Source organism: Sycon ciliatum, chromosome 1, assembly GCF_964019385.1.
Source record: "Sycon ciliatum chromosome 1, ocSycCili1.1, whole genome shotgun sequence".
Taxonomy (NCBI): domain Eukaryota; kingdom Metazoa; phylum Porifera; class Calcarea; order Leucosolenida; family Sycettidae; genus Sycon; species Sycon ciliatum.
This window is the reverse complement of record NC_088643.1, coordinates 45,882,699-45,902,004: the sequence shown is the minus strand read 5'-3', so window position 1 is coordinate 45,902,004 and position 19,306 is coordinate 45,882,699. Positions and strand designations below refer to the sequence as shown.

Below are 19,306 nucleotides of genomic sequence, written 5' to 3'. Positions count from 1 at the left end.
ATATGGCAGAATACTGCAAGATCGTTAACATATCTGCTCGTTAACCTATGAATTTTGGACAATCGTTAAATTTGCGACTCGTTATAATAACATGTCTTACAGTTCATCTTGAAAAGCCATATTTTGGTTTCACATACACGTCTCATTTCTATCACAGAGATCAGCAGCCATGGGCCATTGGTGGCAATACTGGTAGGAGTCGCCCGAGGCTAAGCCAATAATTTCCGTTCTATACCCAATATACATGCCTGAACTGGGCACAAATCTTTCCCATTCCTTGGTGCTGACCCCTTTGATGCGCCCCCGAATCCCTTAGCATTATTAGTACCTCCAATTCATTTCGTCATCAGCTCACCGCATGCTCAGTACTGTGTTGTAAAGTATGCAAATTTTCGGTGCTTTTAAATTGCAGCCTCCCCAGGGCAAAAACACATCTCGGCCACATTGAAATTTCAGCCTGTACTGCTGATGCCTGCATACACTGTCACATTGAACCTTGCAAAACAAATTTTAGGCTACAAATGCCCAGTAAATAAAAGGGGAGAAGGCACTGAACGAAGTGTCAACCTACGAATACAACCTCAGGGCAACAACGTGCTCTTTCTCTTTCTGCTTGTGTAAGCAGAAAGAGCACATTGTTGCACTGAGGTTGTATTCGTAGGTTGACAGTTCGTTCAGTGCCTTCTCACCTTTGGTTACGTAATCTTGTTACCTTTTGCGTTTCCTCTAGTAAATAAAAGGGGATTGTCAAATGACAACCGCTCTATTCAGTTGCTATTCACTCTTGGCGCATGCGCTGGACGAAAAATTCTTTTATTAGTGATGTCGAAAAAGTATGCGGTTGTCAGTTGACAAACCCCCTTTTATTTGCAATTCAGTTGCGTGATGCCCACCACTTTCCGAATTAAAATGCACAGGCCGACAATAGCCGAAAATAAAATATGTGCCGAATATGCAGTACCTTGCGCACTCTGTTAGAAGACATTGGGGCTACTGGGAATGAATGCCCAAGTAAAATGATGAAGTACAGTAATACAATACTACAGGGAGTGCATTTGGCATGAATGCACCAAGCCAACTCTCCTATACAAACAGTATAGTGTTGCTGCCAAAAATATGATCAGCTAAAGTTGCCTTTTTGCATTATTATGGTTGTTCCTGTAGCCCCGTTCCCATGGTGTGGATTTAATCACGAAATTCGTTAGCAAGACTAAGAGGTTTTATGTGAGCTTACTATTATTCTACCTGCACTTGCTTTTATCTTTTTTGTGCAGGACTCTGAGAAGCTGGAGGGACCCCACAAACTTCAAGCATTGAGGATACAACTTTAAACCAAGAACCAGGCAACATGATGTGCATGTATCACATTCGCTGTGATTGCATCGTTTCAGGGTACACTGACAACATACTAGTACTTGTAGCTAGTCCTTGATTAGCAGCAGTGGCCTGAATTATTGCCTGGTCGCTATTCGTATAATCCTTTGGTGCTTACTCATCGCCTTGTTCTGTCTCTAAAATGGAGTATGGGTGTTCCGAGACTTGTAATATTTGCTCAAGCCGCGCATTGGCATTGGTGCATGTCGTAAATGCCAGCCACTGCTGCCTAGCTCAACATGTTTTGTATGATGTAGAATGCGCTCTGTGTATCTACAATCGAGTGACCTGCTTGGGCTAACTGTAACTACGCCAACAGTTGCACTAGTATGTGCACTGTGCTGGCACAGTGTATCATACTCAGTCTTGTCACTTCTCACACGTTTACTGTATTGTTTAATTCACTGTACACCTCTTGCCCAGCTCCTCTAAGGCCACACAGAATTAGTTTGTTGTTTTGGGCCACTACACTCAGCTCAGGGTGGTGTAAGGTTGGTTTCTCTCTTCCTTCTCTTCGACGTGTCCAGCCAATCATTCATGTCAAGCTGTGCATAACTTAGATCACTGTATATACAGTCACCTGGCTGGAAACGTCCATGGCTGCAAAATCACATCTTTCTTGAGGGACCCCATTTTATAGAGTGGACGACATTCACTTTCCTGATAGACTCACCTCAGATGTTGGTATTGTACCCATCCCTGATTTGTACATGCACCACTTTTTTGGCAACTCCGAACAGTGAGAATGTCTGCTGTGGATAGTTCTCATGCTTTAAACTCATTCCTAAATTGAATGTAAACAAGTACGGTATAATACCACCAAAATGTAGTTCATTACAAGTCGTCGATTATGATTCTTTGTTGAGACGAAAGCTTCGGGACCTGGGAGTACTTGTGGGCTCTGATGGTCTGCACTCCTCTTTGCATGGAGTCATCTCCAGGGGTTATGGCGATCGAGTGCATGTATGTTCGGATAAGGGCGTGGGAAAACACTCATCTAAAACATACTCATTTCCTCATGCATACTTTCATTTCTCATTCTTTTTGGCACACACTCCAGCTCCTCGAAATTATCATGGGATGCATGTTGATGACAGCCTGCTGCCATGCAGCCTGAGCAGTTTGGACAATCAAGTCAATCAATCATTCGGATAATCGGCAATCTATAATAAGACTATATTACTAGAGTTGTAGTAGCTGTATTTCATGTGCAGTGCTACACGGGCACCGAAGAACGTGTTGACCAAGAATGGCCAGCCTGAAATGCTACCGTACTTCCCCACATATAAGCGCATGCGCTTATAAGCGAAAATTTGCTGCAAAAAAGATCTTTGGCTGTGTAAACATGTTCGGGTAGAAGCCCATGCGCTTATATGCGCAATACAGGTTTGTCTGTGTCCTAAACAATGGTGTCATCACACCACTTAGTGGTATATTTCGCTCCCGCCTTTTCACCAATAGTGTTCACATATAAGCACATGCGCTTATAATTGAGGGGTGCGCTTATATTCGGACATAAGCACATGCGCTTATATGTGTGGAAGTACGGTAAGAACGCCACCGCCTAAAGTTTAAAAGAATGGGGGTGTTGGTTATCCGGCAGCTTTCGGGATACATATGATGCTAACATGTTTGTTTCTAAGAACATGCTATAAGAGCATAGCCGGACAGCTGAAAAATAAGAACACCCCGGGCTAACCTCTTGGACACAACGTTCTTGGACGCTCGACTCTACTGTAGTATGGAAGAACGCTCTTCGGCAGGGACGTTACATTTTAGAAATCATGCGTACAAGATGCCTATTTAAGTCTGCTCTTCTCTTATGACAAGCTTTTATCCCAAAGGTGGAGTGCAATGACATGCATTTGAAACCGTGATCACTAAAATCCTGCGCTAAATTCTAAGATTTAGAACTATAAGTGATGTTGCACACCCAAGAACGTCGTTCCGAGGGCCTAGGTCGGGGGCGTTCTTGGAAGAACATCATGCTGGATTGTAGATAAACTATATAACCCACATGTGTGTGATAACAAAAGCTGCGGTACAGTGCGGAGAAACTAGTATAACATACTAATATCACCAGTAGGTTTTCTAAACTTCTTGGTCTATACCGGAGAATACCGTAAAAGCCCGTGTATAGCCCCCCGGGCGTGTAGAATAGCAGCCTCGATTTCCTGGGTGTATACAAGGGCACGGGCGTTATTTTGGAACCGGGCGTACACTTGGAATAGGGATAGCAGTAAGTATTGGGTATCAGTACCTGTACATGTACTGGTGTTTCCGGCATACCTGGGTATGGGCGCTATTTTGAAACAAAAGTGTTGTCTTCCCCTGACTGGGCGTGTACACGGAGGGTGGGCGTATGCAGGGCCTTTTACGGTATTCCAGCGAGGGAATCCAGAGCAAGTGCTATGGAAATGGACTAGCGAGAGCTCACAATAGCCAGACAGACCCACGGGTCCTTTCTTGAACCGAACAATAATCATCTATGGCATTCAACGTGCAGTTAGGGAAGCCATGCAGTCCTGGGACAAATATCCAAATGCATTCTTGTCTCTAGACCAAACAACGATTGTTATCATACTTGACAAATTCCAACTCTACGACCACCATGCCAGCTCAAGCAAAAAGAAGCAAAGGAAGCCGGAGATTTCTACTTGCGTAGCCATTCAGGGAGGAGCACGAAGGCTGTTTTAACATTACATGATTCGACTGTGCACGCACTTTCCAAAAGTGTACTTATCACATACCACGTGAACTCTTAGGCTGTTTCCAGTGCGATATACTTACATGTGCACGCCCTTGCCGCACATTCACACTCCAGTACAAAACATAATTATGCAAATGTGTAATGCACACAATGGGACATTCTACGCTTGAAAGCAGATCAGCATTCGAACGTTTTCAGTGCCTTCAGGCTGCAACAGCATATTGCAAGAGGGCTCAATGGCCCAACCCAACATCTTCCAGTGAACACCATCGGCCATGGCAGTACAGATCATCTGACATCACTCACACCACCCACATAGAAGAGAAGCAATGTTGATACTTCATAGTTAACACGTTACAAATACTTCTGAGAGTGCATATAGGCAGTACACAAGGTTCAGGATGCATTGATCCATTCTTCTGCTTCAACTACCTTAGCTGCTCATTTGATCTATGGCTATGCATGCTGTCATCAGTGAGCCACATCATTGCGAAAGACTGATGACGGAGAGATCATTGCGCGTGTGTAGTCGCAATACTATCAGAGAAATACGTTTGGCAAATATTGGAATACTGTGGACAAAATTGTACACAATAACCTGCCTTGAAGCAAATCTCAGAAAGACAGCGCTGTGCAGATGCATGTCAGCCGCTTCAGATTCAGGCACTTCGTGAGATCCAATATTCTTCCAACTGTACTGTTCAGCCTTCGGTGATCCACAGAGACAGACAAACAATCTGTTCCGTCCTTCCACATGAGAAACAGAGAGTGAACATGTTCCAGTTCATTCCAGTATGAAGGTGGCGGATACAGACAATGAAAGTCAGCGTTGGGCCAACATGACCAGCTTTCAGACATGGGTTCTCAGAGACCTTCGCTCATGATAATGGTATTCACCCTTGGCTACAATCCTGCAAAACACGTGAAAAGATTGCAGCAAAACAAACTGAATGTTATAATGAAGCAATTTAGGAAAACTAAGCATATCGTATTTGTAGTACAGTGAAGCTAAGATACAACACCCAGCAGGCAGGCAAACTTGCTAATATCCGATGAATTAGCATGCCTGACCATGGCACACCGGGTAAAAAATAATGCAACCCGCATAACGTTTCCACCAGTATTGATAATCTATCGTAACGTTATTATCAAACTACATAACTACTAAGAATGTGCAACTACTAACATAAGGTACGAACGGCTTCGAAATCAAATGATTATGAGCAAGCGCGCATATATTTCTACATGTGCCATGTAGATAGAGTGTTTCATCAGGTTCAGTAGGCATGGATCCACAGTTTATTGTTCTGCTTCACCTACCGTAGCTGTGATGTACAAGTTTTGATCTCTGGCTACGCATGATGGTATTAGTGAGCCCAATGGCCCACAAAAACCGAAGTGATGAAACTTTCTGCCATGGGCAGAGGGATCATCGAGTTGCCCACTCTTGGTTATGTACTTCTGTCAATACCAACTATCAGTGCACAAGTACTGCTACGCCCTCACTATGATCCATTGCAATAATATCACCAGGCACATGCATGCTACTGCACTCATTAAACCAAGAGTCGCAAATAGGAAAATCTTTGCTGTAAACCACAGCTATAAGGCGCTTTGAGTCCAGTTTTGTGGGAAAGTTGCACTGCCCGATGCACAATACCACATCGAGCGAAATTCTTTTTTTCACATAGCGTGAAGTGTCTCTCGAGAAATGCAATGCACAATGCATAGCACATCGCAGAAAAATCTTGCATTGCACCTGCAGTCTAAAACTTCTTGCCAGCCAGAGCTCTTGAGTCACATGCACCAGCATGCAGGAAGTGATGCCCATCACGTGTCACCCAACCTAGAAGTGGAGCTGGACTCAATTTCCCGTGATACGCCTGTGATGGAGCTGCAACAACCAGCGATGCAAGTTTGCAGTCCAATTACTGTAATTTCACAAATGTTAAGTGTACTTTTATTTTCGGTACTTTCGGTGCGTCTGTTTCATACCTAAAATTTCAATACACCGAACAAACCCTAACACATAATCCGATAGAGAACTGCTTCTCTGTACCTAAATTATCTGTTCACCTAACCTGGCCTTTTGCTCTCATACCGAAAATATTGAGCACCTAAAATTTCTGAAATTAGAGTATGTGAAACTGGCTCGCTATGTTGCTGAGAACGTACTCAAGGCAACATTTGAGAAATTACCTTTCGAAAAAATGTTCGGTACAAACCTGGCTGGATATTGTTTAAACTTTACGGTACTGTGTGAAGAAAACAACTATTTTATTGCATAGACTAAGGAGCTATCCAGCATTATCGATAATTTTCACGAAATGAAAGAAGGATCCTCCTCCACCCACCCCCCACCCCCCTGTATTGATGTCTGTAATATCAATATTTTCGAAACGAAACTTCCCTTGACCCACCCACAAACGAAACTTTTTCTCTCCGTGTAAAAGATCGACAATTATGGACCCGGCATTATTGATAATTTTCACGAAATGAACAGTTTAGTTATGAGTAACTTGTGACCGTCCCCCACCCCTCAACGAAAAATAGCTGGAATGGACTAGTGTTTCAGCTATCAATATTTTTCATTACGAAACCCTTCTTGACCCACCCGCCCATGAACGATTTTTTCTCGTTTCGTGTTAAAGATAGATAATTATGGACGGCCCCTAACGTGCCAGGTTCAAATGAATGGATCGTAGAAGATTGTTTGTGATATCACACGATCAGAACAGGTGACAACCAACACTACATGGCTGTATACTTGATGTGCTGCATTTGCTGCGTGCAGCGCAGGGAGTTGTGGCATCTAGGTAGACGGCACAGGCGACTGTAAAGCTAAATGACATGGGGTTCGACCCAGGGGTTCCTGTTTCAGCCACCCTGGGGGCACCATTGGGCAGATCTGTACACGCTCGTACATGGCATTGCTAATCTGGGCCGTTCTCAGGGTCAGTAGGTCAAGGCCGTGATCGCGGGTTGCACAAATCACGGAGAACCTCCAAATCCAGACCCAAAATTCTATAAAGTATTGTGTAGTCTCCCTACAGTGTAGGTGCTATGACTCCCTGGTGCGATGTACCTGCTGGCAAATAGACAAATTGCAACCAGGCCATAATTCGGATAGAGCAGACGATCCTGTCCTGGACCCTGTTCCACATTCAAAAGTGTATCTAGACTCATATAGTGAGGGAGGAATATTGTGGTACTGACTCCGATTTTCATGCGCTAAGAAATTATCAAGTATACCGTAAAAGCCCGTGTATAGGCCCCGGGCGTATAGAATAGCAGCCTCGATTTCCTGGGCGTATACAAGAGCACGGGCGTTATTTTGGAACCGGGTGTATACTTGGAATAGGGATAGCAGCAAAGTATTGGGTATCAGTACCTGTACATGTACTGGTGTTGCCGGCATACCTGGGCGTATACATGGGCATGGGCGCTATTTTGAAACAAACGTGTTGACTTTCCCTGACTGGGCGTGTACACGGAGGGTGGGCGTAATTTCGAGTGGGCGTATACAGGGGCTTTTACGGTATGTAACTGTAAGTGATAATCACTCAAAGTACGAAGCTAACAGTAATATTCACTGGTTTGAGGGAAAGACACAAACGGGAAAGGTCTGAAGAAAAAATTGACTGTCACCACCAGGATTCGAACCAGGGACCTTCGCTTGAGGCCAGCGATGCTCTAATCACTGAGCTAACGTGTAGCCGTCATCCCAGCCGAGATCGTTCAAGATTTTCTTCAGACTTCGTAATGCACACTAACAGTATCAGCTAATGGTATATGTTATGTACTCTTTTTTGATTGTATATGCAAGCTCTACCTTGTGATGTTGAGCACTCTTCGTTTGGTGGGGGCACTCCGATCGTCTAATGTGAACCACAGTCCACCTACAGTTCTACATTTGCAACGTTGTCCAATGTGCATCGAAACGCATTGTGCATAACTGTTACAGCAGAGTGTAGATTATCCGCACTCCTCGGGCGCACGCTTTCTCCAGGGGTTTCGGATGGGGAAAAATTCGGATAAGGGAGCAATCACACATCCATCTAAGACTTGCACATTCCTTCACGTTTCCATCATTTCTTCACAGGAATTAGACACACTCTAGCTCCTCAATATGACTCTACGGTGATACATTGTTGCTCCAACCTGTTGCAAACCATCTTGTGCACCGCTTGAATGGTGCTTGGGGTTGTCCCTTCAATTCAATGGAAACTGGCATTTCGGATAAGTGATTGTTCGGATTATCCGCACTCTACTGTATTCATATTCACGCTTTCGGTACAGTCTGGAACAGGAGATCCTAGTTCGACTCAGACTGCCCTTTCCATAATACGTTTCCCATGTACTCGCAGTTCTTTTATCGGAACATCTTTTCTTCCCAACCTCAAATCCTGTGCAACACCGGTTGGCTTTCCTCAGTTTCCTGAGTGGTGTTACCTCTCGATAGAAGCATGAGTGGCCATTCAATGTCATATTATAGTAAAAAATGTCCATAACTATCGGAGAAAGGATCGGATGTGGCTAACTAATTTGAAACTGTCCACCTCTCCTAACTGCGCTCTAGGCCCACATTTACCACACCATACCGAGGAAGTTCGTTCTTGGATAGATGCTCTACATCCTCCAGACATCTATCCAAGAACAAACTTCCTCGCTATGGTGTGGTGAATGTGAACCAAGAGTGCAGTGTGGAGGGGTGGACACTGTTGCAAATAATTTTACTACAATGTGCTAAGCAGAACAGAGGCACTAGCACCTGGGTGGAAACTATTCTGAATTTTGAATGCCACGGAAGGCTGAAGGATACCCATGAAACCACTGCCAAAGCAAACACAAATTTGAAAAGCAGTGCATGCATGCGCATGGTGGCGGTGGGAAAAAGGAGCCAAGGAAAGTGTGTACATATTTTTCTTGACTGGATGAGAATTCAAAGAAAGCTGGCTGATTCCTCTATTTCCATGATCGGCCAGTGCCTGCAGCACGAACAGTGCATTGTATTACACGTATGTGCATAGACAGACAAATAAACACTAACCTGAGCATGGGTACCGCTTGTATTCGTGGTCAGGAAAGTGAAAGTACGAACGAAGGAGAAGAAGATTGTTGACCATGGCGAACAACTGCATATCCAGAGGGCACACGGCTTGCCAGAATGGGTCGGCTACATCTTCGCTAATTTTCTATCCTAACAACATTCAGCTTCGAGGTCAAGGACGACGGCATTTTTTGGAAGGAAATTTCGAATTTTGGAGAAGAAGCTTGCTTTCCGAAAAATGTTCCTTTCACGCAAGGCAGCATGCCAGGTCGAGGTCAGGCGTGTGAACCAGGTGAACTGTGTCGGCAGATCGACGTTTACGTTCCAGGCCGACAGTTTTTTGGCCAAGCCGTGAATCGCCCTCGCTCTGACTCGCCCGGCTACGAAGGAGTAATTTTACAACTCTTCAGGCCAGCTACAGGCCTCTGATGCAGAGCTGCAAGTGACGGATATCGGTCATTTGCAGCCACTATTTTCAGCCTCCTGGTCGTTGCAATCTGATACATAATATACCTCTAGATAGGACATCACGGAACCCAGCATGCCCCAGCATACATACTATGCTGTTCCCATAGTAATCGTGACACGTGACTCAAAACTTTGTGTCGCGTCCGAGGAAGATGAACATGTCGCACTCAAAACAAACGCAACGAAGGCCTTTCGTCTCAAAAGTAATTACATAATTATTAGTTGTCGTTCTCCTGGCGGCTTGCCTCAAGCGAGTCGAGATTCGTATCTTGCCTCTTGCCTTCACGAATTTTATTTTCCTCATTGTGGAGTACGCCTGGACAAAGGAACTGGCAAGGGAATCGTTTTGGTCACATTGAAAATTGCAAGTGCACAAGAGGATTGGCGAAGCAATTTGTGTTCGCACTTTCAGCAGAGCAGTAGCTGCTGCTGCGATAAAGTTTTTACTTTCGCCATTGGCTTCAGGCAGCAGAAGGATCTGGCTGAAAGCGATGGCGATACGTCCATGACCACCACGTCCTGGGTTGATATCCAAGAAAGACCGTCCAAGGTCCAGTTTTAGCCAAGAGCTGTCGTATCTAAGAAATCAAAAACGCCAACAGCGAGCTTTGGCCAAATAATATCTTCCAGGCAGTAATTTACGGGCCTAGCGCCTGCTGGCTCGTTTTCCTCCTCTGCATGGCCAGGTTTGGGGCGAAATGAACGCACGGGGCGTGAACATGGTGAAGAAACATTCCAAAGGCAAGATATTCAAAATAATTAGAACCAATCGTTTCCAAAGAAGCGCCGCGTGGCTACGAGAAACCCCACATGAAATCCCCAAACGAAAACGGCCATTCGGTCGGGTATTCGATGGAGAATCGAATATACACTACCTCAATCCCCGCCGATGTCTGATATTCTCCGCCTATTCCCTGAAACCTGACCAATTCGGAAAGAAATCCATCGCCATTACGATCGTGCATCCTCCACATACATTCAGAAATGCTCACGCAGCACTTCTTCTCATCGCGTGTGCGCGACCGACGCTTCCATGACAACTCTGGGACAGGTAACCAATCAGACTCATTCAGAGTGCGATGTCCTAGATAGGACATCTCCCCGACTGGATACGACCTAGCCACATGGCCAGGGAGTCGTAAAATACGACTCCCTGAGGCCTGGACCTAGCGCGTCGGAACCGGTGCGGCAGGTACTAGCGGCCAAAGCCGCACAAATAATTATTTTGGAAGTTTTTTTTTTATTTTTTTATTTTTTCAACATTTTCAACCTTGTTGATGGCTTGTAGACTCTTGTACATGATATGACTGTACAGGTTACAGGTACACTGTACCATGTTTTACATCGACAATGCGGTGTGCATACATGTGTCATCAGCATGCATAATTTTCTCATATTATTCTGTAGCATTAAAATATGGCCTTTTAGGCCCAATTTTCAAAACAAAATCCCGGGGGAGGACCCTCGGACCCCCCTCTCACACTTTCGCCGCACCAATGTTATTATTTTCCTTGGGCATTCCCAACAGACCCTAAGCTCTTCTTACAGGGTGCCCAAGATGAATGAGTTAAGTTCCTGGCGAAATGAATTGGGGATATGATTTGTGCGAAGGGATTCGGGAAGCGCAATTAAAGCGGTCAGCACCAAGGAATGAAATAGATCTGTATCCAGCTTGAGCTTGCACAATGGGTAAGGAAAGGGAATAATTGACTTGGCCGCGGGTTACTCTATCTGTGTGAGCGCAGTCACGGCGAAGGGAGAACATGTCAGAGAGGAGTGAACTGCAGATATTGTGGATGCAACGGAACACGAAGAATATGGACTTAGTATGATATATTTTGTCTAAGCTAATTATGTGGTATCGCTCAAGCAAGTATGATGTCCGCGTGAATGTGTCATGCTCAAATATGCATCTAAGTGCTCTCTTCCTTATGCGTAGCAGCTGATCTCTCACTTTGTCAGCGAGGCAGTGGACGTAGGCAGTGCTGGCGTACTCGAGCTTGTTCTGGACTACTGACAAGTAGAACTGCCTTCTGGCCTGGACAGCAAGGTTCCTCCTTCCACGTCGAAAAGCACCTAGTTTCTTTCCGATGTCTTCCCTGAGGGAGTGAACGTGGGCACTGAAACTTAAAGTTGAATCGAGAGTCAGTCCTAGATACTTAACTTCGTCAGACGGGGCAATAACAGTCGAACCACAGACAATGCTCAGGTAAGGTGGAGGATGTGAGCCTCTGCTGTGGATCAGTAGTACTTGGTTCTTGCTGGAGTTCAGGAGCAGGCCGCGATCTGTGAGGTGCTGCTTCACCACTGAAAAACCTTCTTCTAAGTAAGACATGAGAATTCGTGGACACTTTCCAGAGGCATACAGGGTGGTGTCGTCTGCATAAAGAAGGCATTGGGAACGCAATGGCAGAGTGGGGACAAGTCGAGTGTAGATGCTGAAGAGGGTAGGGCCTAGGACGGAACCCTGGGAAACGCCCCTAGTGCAGGTTCTACAGTCACTTGTGGTTCCGTTCACTTCTACGCGTTGCTGTCGGTGAGACAGATACGACTTGAACCACTCAAGAGCACTTCCACGGATCTTCAGATTGTGAAGGTCATGGTTGGTTGGTTGGTTGGTTTTTATTTCACTTCGCACATTCAAACGGGATGACGACCCAATAAAATGACGGCGAAGGCTTAGCCTAGAAGTGGCTATGGAAGAACATAGTAAAAGCTATGGAAGCACATAGTAAGAGAATAGGATACTAATAACTGCGGGTAAACGGGGGGAGAGAGAGAATACGATGTATCTGTGATACTACGTGCGGGTTACTGAACTGCACGGGGAGGGAGAGCAGAGGTCATCTATTACTTATTAGCGTTTGGTGGTGGACGCGGTCAAAGGCTTAGCTCATATCGGCCGTATAGTCTCCGGTATCCATGCTTCTCTGCCAGTTTTGATGGCAAGTGTTAAAAGGTCCTCAGTGCTGTGGTTCCACCTGTATGCAAACTATTCATTTGGAATTGCTCTGGGTGTGATGTCCAGATGGTCGTGAAGCTGCTGGAGCACTAGCGATTCCAAGACTTTGGAGATAATGGGCAGTAGCGAGACTGGGCGATAGTTGGAACTGTCGTAGGGGTCGCCTTTCTTAAACACTGGACACACAGACGCTAGTTTGTAGGCTGACGGTACCTTTCCGCTAGACAATGACTGGTTGAAGATGGAAGTTAAGGAATTGGCCAGCTCGGCGGCATGGTGTTTCAAGATGTAAGCTGGTATGCCGTCTGATCCAGATGCTTTCGTGGTATTCAATCGTTCGAGAATCTTCGTTACTGCTGCTGTTGTAACGGGTTGGAACTCGAGAAGGCAGTTGTCTAAACAGTCGTCCGCCGGAGTGTCTGGGGTCGTAAGAGCAGCGTGGTGTTCATCATGGACGATATTGCCTAGGGTATCTGACAAATATGAGAGGGAGGCTTTCGGTGTGGGGTGGGATTTTCTCCTTCCAGTTAGTTGATTCAGCACTGCCCATTGGAGTCTAGGATTTCCTGTAGCGGCACTGAACTTATCTTTGTAGTACACACTTTTCAGTTTGCCGTTTAGTAAAGTTCCTTGACGACGTATACAATAGAATACAATACAATACTCACTTGCTCACACCACCGGTTGTAGAGAACACTGCGGGGACGAACGAGGCGTGCTCCACATCACGCAAGCGCTGTTCGTAGATCTGCGCCCGCTTCTTGTCTTTCTCATGGCGGGTGTAGGCTGCGGAGACGGAGGAGGAGCGATTTGAGGGCACAAATGGGTTGAAAACCCTTATATCAATATGTATGTATGTATGTATGTACCGGTATGTATGTATGTACATGTATATAATTAAAATTTAAAATAGAAGAAATCACATGGAAACGAGTTATGAAGCAACTATCCACGACTGTAACAAGATGCAGTCCGAAAGTGCGATAAAAGGGCACAAAACTGACATGTTACTGTGACATTCAGCGACCTGAGACCTAGCTCTCACACACCTCCAGTGCGCAAACCAGCAGCCTTCCAGCTTGGAAGGTTCAAGGTTATGGTAAGACCAATAAGGGGAAGGTGAGCGCAGCGAAAATGTGCACAAGCTAAGTCCCACGGCAACAAAGAATGCCGACTGTTACAAGACCATGACGGGACAAGTTAATAACATGACAATGCGGTCTAACTACAATTCGAAGCAGCAACAAGTAGTTTCACACAACGTACGTACTGTCGTGGATAGTTGCTTCATAACTCGTTTCCATGTGATTTCTTCTATTTTAATTATATTCATTGGCTCAATATCCGAGTTAAATTTGCACACCTGATGAGCCGTCACGAACAATACGGCGAAACGTACGTCGTGTGAAACTACTTGTTATCGTAGTCAACTCGTCCACAATACTGTCATACATGAGGAGTACCGGTACAACACACGAAGGATGTGCCTTCGAAGGTAACTTTGCCGTGTGATGGCGGACCAATCAGCTTGCCGGGTAGAGCTGGGAGCTGGGTAGAGCCCTCGTCGGGGAGGTGCAGCTCCAACTGCGCACCTCGTATGCACAGTCCTTTGCTGAAAAACGTCTCGCGCTGCGCAGGCCTCTGCTTGAGAGCGTGACTTGGCTCCAACCAGGTTTTCCATGCACATCTATCTGCTTCACAGACTCTCTCTCTCACGTTTAATGTATTTCCTGACAGTTCCTGAAGTATAAACTTATGATCGGAAGGCCAATCTTTCGATACTTTGAAAGAAAGCATGGATGGAGCAGGAGCTCAAATATTTGCTCCTGCCTCCATCGCGTACTCTTGATTGAGATCGCGTGGTGCCTTCACGGAACCGTATAACCTCTCCGCCGAGTATTAGGTTGGCAGGGTGCCGGTACGTATTGATAACGATAGCATACATAGCTGGGCAGAGGCGCTGGATATTGCGAAGACATGCTTCGCGGTTTAAACGGTTAAACGCATTGGAAGCAGGGAGTAGTACAATACTAGGTATACTGGGTATTGTACTACTCCCTGATTGGAAGCATCCGCCATCAACAGTGCCTCCGTGTCGTCATCGTCGAAAACAGTCGTCATAGCATGAACGGCTGCCTCAATGCCACTCTCATGTCGGCGCAGACCTTCAAACTGCCCACAGCCTCTTGGATATTGTCCCGTAGCATAGACAGGATGGCTTTGCCAAGTATACGGCGGAGAACTTCACCAATGCCAATTGGGCTAACCCCTGGATTCTTATCCAAAGGTATAAACCAGCAAGCAAGGTATGCCTTTAGAGACCCGGGATCGACGAATGTTGTTACCGGCCGGCAAGCACAAGCAGCCAGGGCCTCGCACTCGCAGACCGGCCGATCAGAGGCACCTCCAAATCCGGTACACATGCGCCTCCAGGTGTCAGCGTCAACTCCCGACGGATCCGCTGCTCCATGTGTATTTAGGGCAGCGTGGCGGATGACCTCTCCAGTTATTGGCAGTTAATGACTCAAATCGGATGGGATCACGGTGGTCGTGGAGGTAAAACCCCTTGAACAAGAGCGTCCGGATGGGCAGGTTCTGCCGGCGGGTGCTTGGCAGCCAGAATATCCCGAACAGCTACGCCATCGACTCTATCGTCCAGGTTCAAAACACCGCCTCTGTTGTCCTCTTCCAGGTGTGCGAGGGCAGACCTGAGTTTGCCATCGGTTATCAGGGATGCAAACTTTCTGGCAGTGCCATCATGCCCAGCACGAGCTTTGTCCCGTCTCATCTGATGGGATCCGATCTGTTTGCATTTGGCACGGCATCCTTCCATTACATCTGAGATGGCACCCACTCTCCAGAGTTCAAGACGGCGTTTGAGGCACTTCACAATGGCTGATGGCGAGACAGTCACATGGAAAGGTTTTTTGGAGTAGCAGCATCTGGAGGAGCATCGCTACCTTTAAAAATCCCTGACATCGGAATGAGGAGCCATTGTCAAAAATGCAAGGAGGCAGTGTTGACTGGGTAGCTGAACAAATTCCCTTCCGATGGAGCCACTGGGTACGTATACATGATAATACTGACAACAGTAATGGCAGTATCTACAAGGGAATCGTAATAATTAATACGACTCCCTGGTATCTACTGACGTGCTGCAGCTACTGTACAATGCATGTACATGTACATGTACATGTACCGGTACACTGCACTTGTAGTACTGAGGAGACGGTGAATTGAAATAGGAGAATTTCGCTAGCCATTTATTTATTTCACCTTCCCGTCGCCAGGGAATAGAGGCCACTACGGAGGGAGGGGGCGATAGCCAGCCATGGCAACAGGTACTGAGAACAATGCAAAAATGACAATTTACAAGAGGCAATACACCTACACAGGGCGAGGCAAAGAGAAGCAAGTCTGAATGAAGAATTATAATGTAAACGTTTGACCACGAGTATTACTACATGTAGTTCCCAGTCTCAATAAAGGGGTTAGCAGCAGCATTCGGCCCTGAGTTCCCAGTCTCATGCTCATAATACAGTCATGTTCATGACATTTGTTACGATGATTTGTATATTAAAATCAGACTTCGGAATGTGCAGCTCCCGTGGAGAAAGAGCCCTCGTACCCCGTGACAACGACTTTTTTGTTCAGGTGACATAAAATGTACATGTAGTGACTAACCTTTGTTGCATCTCATACCGGTTTACTTGGCCGTATCGATGGAGGTAATTTATTTCTGTTACGCATTGCATTGCTGCTTGTCGGACAATAGGTGAAAACGCACGCAAATCCCCGCCACATGGCCGTAGTGATACGGTGATTCGGCCCCGAGCCTACAGTCGGACAGGATATCCTAGGATTCATAACAGCACGGAAAATTTCCGCAGCTTCCAGGCAAAATGCCGCAATGAGGCTCTTCCTTCCTTTCTTTCCTTTGTAAGGAAGAGAACAAGCTTCACGCTCTTAGCAATACACATTCTAAATGTTTTTTCCTTTCTTTCTCCTCAGGTTGAGGATACAGGCAGAAGAAGAAGCTAACCAGTAGAAGAAGACATGTAGGTGATATAAGCAGCAGGCTGCTGTTGGTACATTAGCCAGGACAAACGCAGAAAAAGGAGCAACAGTGAGTGAGAATTCTCACGCACCTACATGTATGATGTAGAAATAGAGCATACTCCGCAGCTATGCACTAATGGCATTACTGACTAATGGTGAACAGCCACGGGCGTCAACAGACACATTGAAAGTCTGATACCCAGTCGTCCACTGTCATGCACGTACATGTACATGTACATGTAGTTGTGGTTGTTTTCGATTCTGTCACTGTACAATGATGTCATGATGTAGGCATGGGCGGGTAATGCTAGCATTATGGCTGGCATTATAGTCCCTTTTTTCCAGGTGGCATAATGCTGGCATTATAACACCATTTCGCATGCAAAATTGGCATTACAAGCATAATTGCCGGTTGACAACGGTGTCATGCATGAAGCTGGCTAGGTCCAGTTCCGAAAATCGTGCATCTGAACCCGTCCGGCTTCGTCCGGAGCCTTGGCGTTGCAAACCAACCTTCTCAGTGGATTGTCAGTGGCAGCTTCCTCACTGCTGTTAAAAGTTTTTTCGTCCACGCTTTGGCCTTGATCCAAGACGGCCTTCTTAAATCGACTTTTCCAACTTTCAAACTGGCATTATGGAGTAGTGTGAGCATTATAAGTGGCATTATATCCTCATATTATGAGCATTGCCTTTGGCATTATCGCAGCAAATAACTAGCATTACCCGCCCATGCCTATGCACATGTACACAGTGCTGAGGGGCGGAATGCTTTGGAGGCTGTTTATATTCACACAGGAAAACCAAACCTATCCAAGCAGAAACACATTCACACTGAGACCACTCAGTAAGACATCCACACATCGTTGCTTAGGTTCCTTTGTTGCCTGTTGTTATCACAATGCAGCATACACAGTAACTGCCCTAAACCGGACCCCCTTCGTGCTGCGGAAACTGTCCTGCCCGATATGACAGGATTCCGCTTGATCCAGGGATGCACGTTCGATCCACAGCATGTTGATGCACGGAAGTGTGTCTGGTTCGTACAGGATTCCGCTTGGTACAGGGTCCAGCAAACACTGGTTTATTGTATGTGCAATCAAGAGTACATACAGCCTGAGATCTTTAGCAAAAGGACGGTAATGTTAACTTGTACAGTCATGTAGGTTGAACCGTTCTGTGGTATATTGCTCTCGGTGTTACTGTATGCTGCCTCTATGATTGATTGTTGGAACTCACGGGGTAGCGAACCAACGGATTACCACGATTACCACGAGTCCACAACGTTTGCGTACACCTGCTTTGCGGTAATGTTGTTGTTGTTGTTGTTGTTGTTGTTGTTGTTGTTGTTGTTGTTGTTGTTGTTGTTGTTGTTGTTGTTGTTGTTGTTGTTGTTGTTGTTGTTGTTGTTGTTGTTGTTGTTGTTGTTGTTGTTGTTGTTGTTGTTGTTGTTGTTGTTGTTGTTGTTGTTGTTGTTGTTGTTGTTGTTGTTGTTGTTGTTGTTGTTGTTGTTGTTGTTGTTGTTGTTGTTGTTGTTGTTGTTGTTGTTGTTGTTGTTGTTGTTGTTGTTGTTGTTGTTGTTGTTGTTGTTGTTGTTGTTGTTGTTGTTGTTGTTGTTGTTGTTGTTGTTGTTGTTGTTGTTGTTGTTGTTGTTGTTGTTGTTGTTGTTGTTGTTGTTGTTGTTGTTGTTGTTGTTGTTGTTGTTGTTGTTGTTGTTGTTGTTGTTGTTGTTGTTGTTGTTGTTGTTGTTGTTGTTGTTGTTGTTGTTGTTGTTGTTGTTGTTGTTGTTGATGTTGTTGTTGTTGTTTGTTGTGCTTTTATTTATAGTCGTTCAAGCAAACAGGCAATGGTGCCTTCTCACAAGGAGACGACTTATTGACTAACTAGCACTATCAAAGCAAGACAAAGGTAACTTTTGGTTTTGTTCAAGCCTCCTTTGTGCTCTTTTGCGTATTTTGATCGGTAAATACTAAAAAGATACACAGAGATACGATGGAATGATATGATTGGTCGTGTAACTGCATTCCTAGCATACTGTGTTGTAAACCTGACCTTTAGACTCTGTTTGTCGGAAACGTTCTAACGAAGTCCTACTCTTTACCATCTACAGTCAATCTGTTTCATAAATATAATAATAATGCAATTGTGATGATACTCGCTTCTTCTCCTTTGCAGCAGGACGTCGTGCTCATGGGTTCTTGTCGCTGTCGCTGTCTACGTGATGAACAAGATCACAGCTGCACTCCATTTTTTAGCCTCTTGTCGAGTCTTGCCGGTCCATTTGCTATATACGCGCGTACTTATACTAGTTATAGCTGAGTTGGTTTTTAAAAAACTGAATTAAAACAAGGGGCACTGGGAAAGACTACTTCCACGTACATGTACATCATCGGCGGCATGTACATGTAGAATTGTAGATATTACTGAGTACACAGTGATTTTGTCGTGATTGGATCAAGTGCTTGTCCATGCAGAGGACAGTGTTTATCAGGATTGAATTTACTGTCGCGCTGCTAGAGTAACACTCGAATATCATGGCGCCAGCCACTACTCAGCAGCACCGTGCCGCAAAGCGAGTGTCTCTTCCGCAGCACGGCTGTGATCAGCAGGGTGATAAGTTAGTTTGTAACCTGCTGAGAGTCAAACTTGACCTGTTGTTTTGGGCTGTTGTTCTATTGCACATGTG

The 19,306-nt window shown here is 45.5% G+C and overlaps 2 protein-coding genes across 2 annotated transcripts in view; both read right to left on the bottom strand.

Moving 5' to 3' along the window:
• Positions 1-13,370, bottom strand: part of LOC135828645 (lysophospholipid acyltransferase 5-like) — a 42,463-nt gene extending 29,093 nt beyond the window's left edge. The window contains exon 1 of the mRNA XM_065341076.1: positions 13,233-13,370. The gene's annotated coding sequence lies outside the window, so the exon portion shown is untranslated. The remainder of the gene's footprint in view (positions 1-13,232) is intronic.
• LOC135804842 (UPF0746 protein DDB_G0281095-like) lies at positions 13,229-18,302 on the bottom strand (the record flags this gene model as incomplete). Its single annotated transcript, XM_065318807.1, has 3 exons — positions 13,229-13,350; positions 13,928-14,007; positions 17,860-18,302. Coding segments are annotated over 3 exons (645 nt in total), but the record flags the coding sequence as incomplete, so codon positions are not given.
• Positions 18,303-19,306: the final 1,004 nt, after the last annotated feature.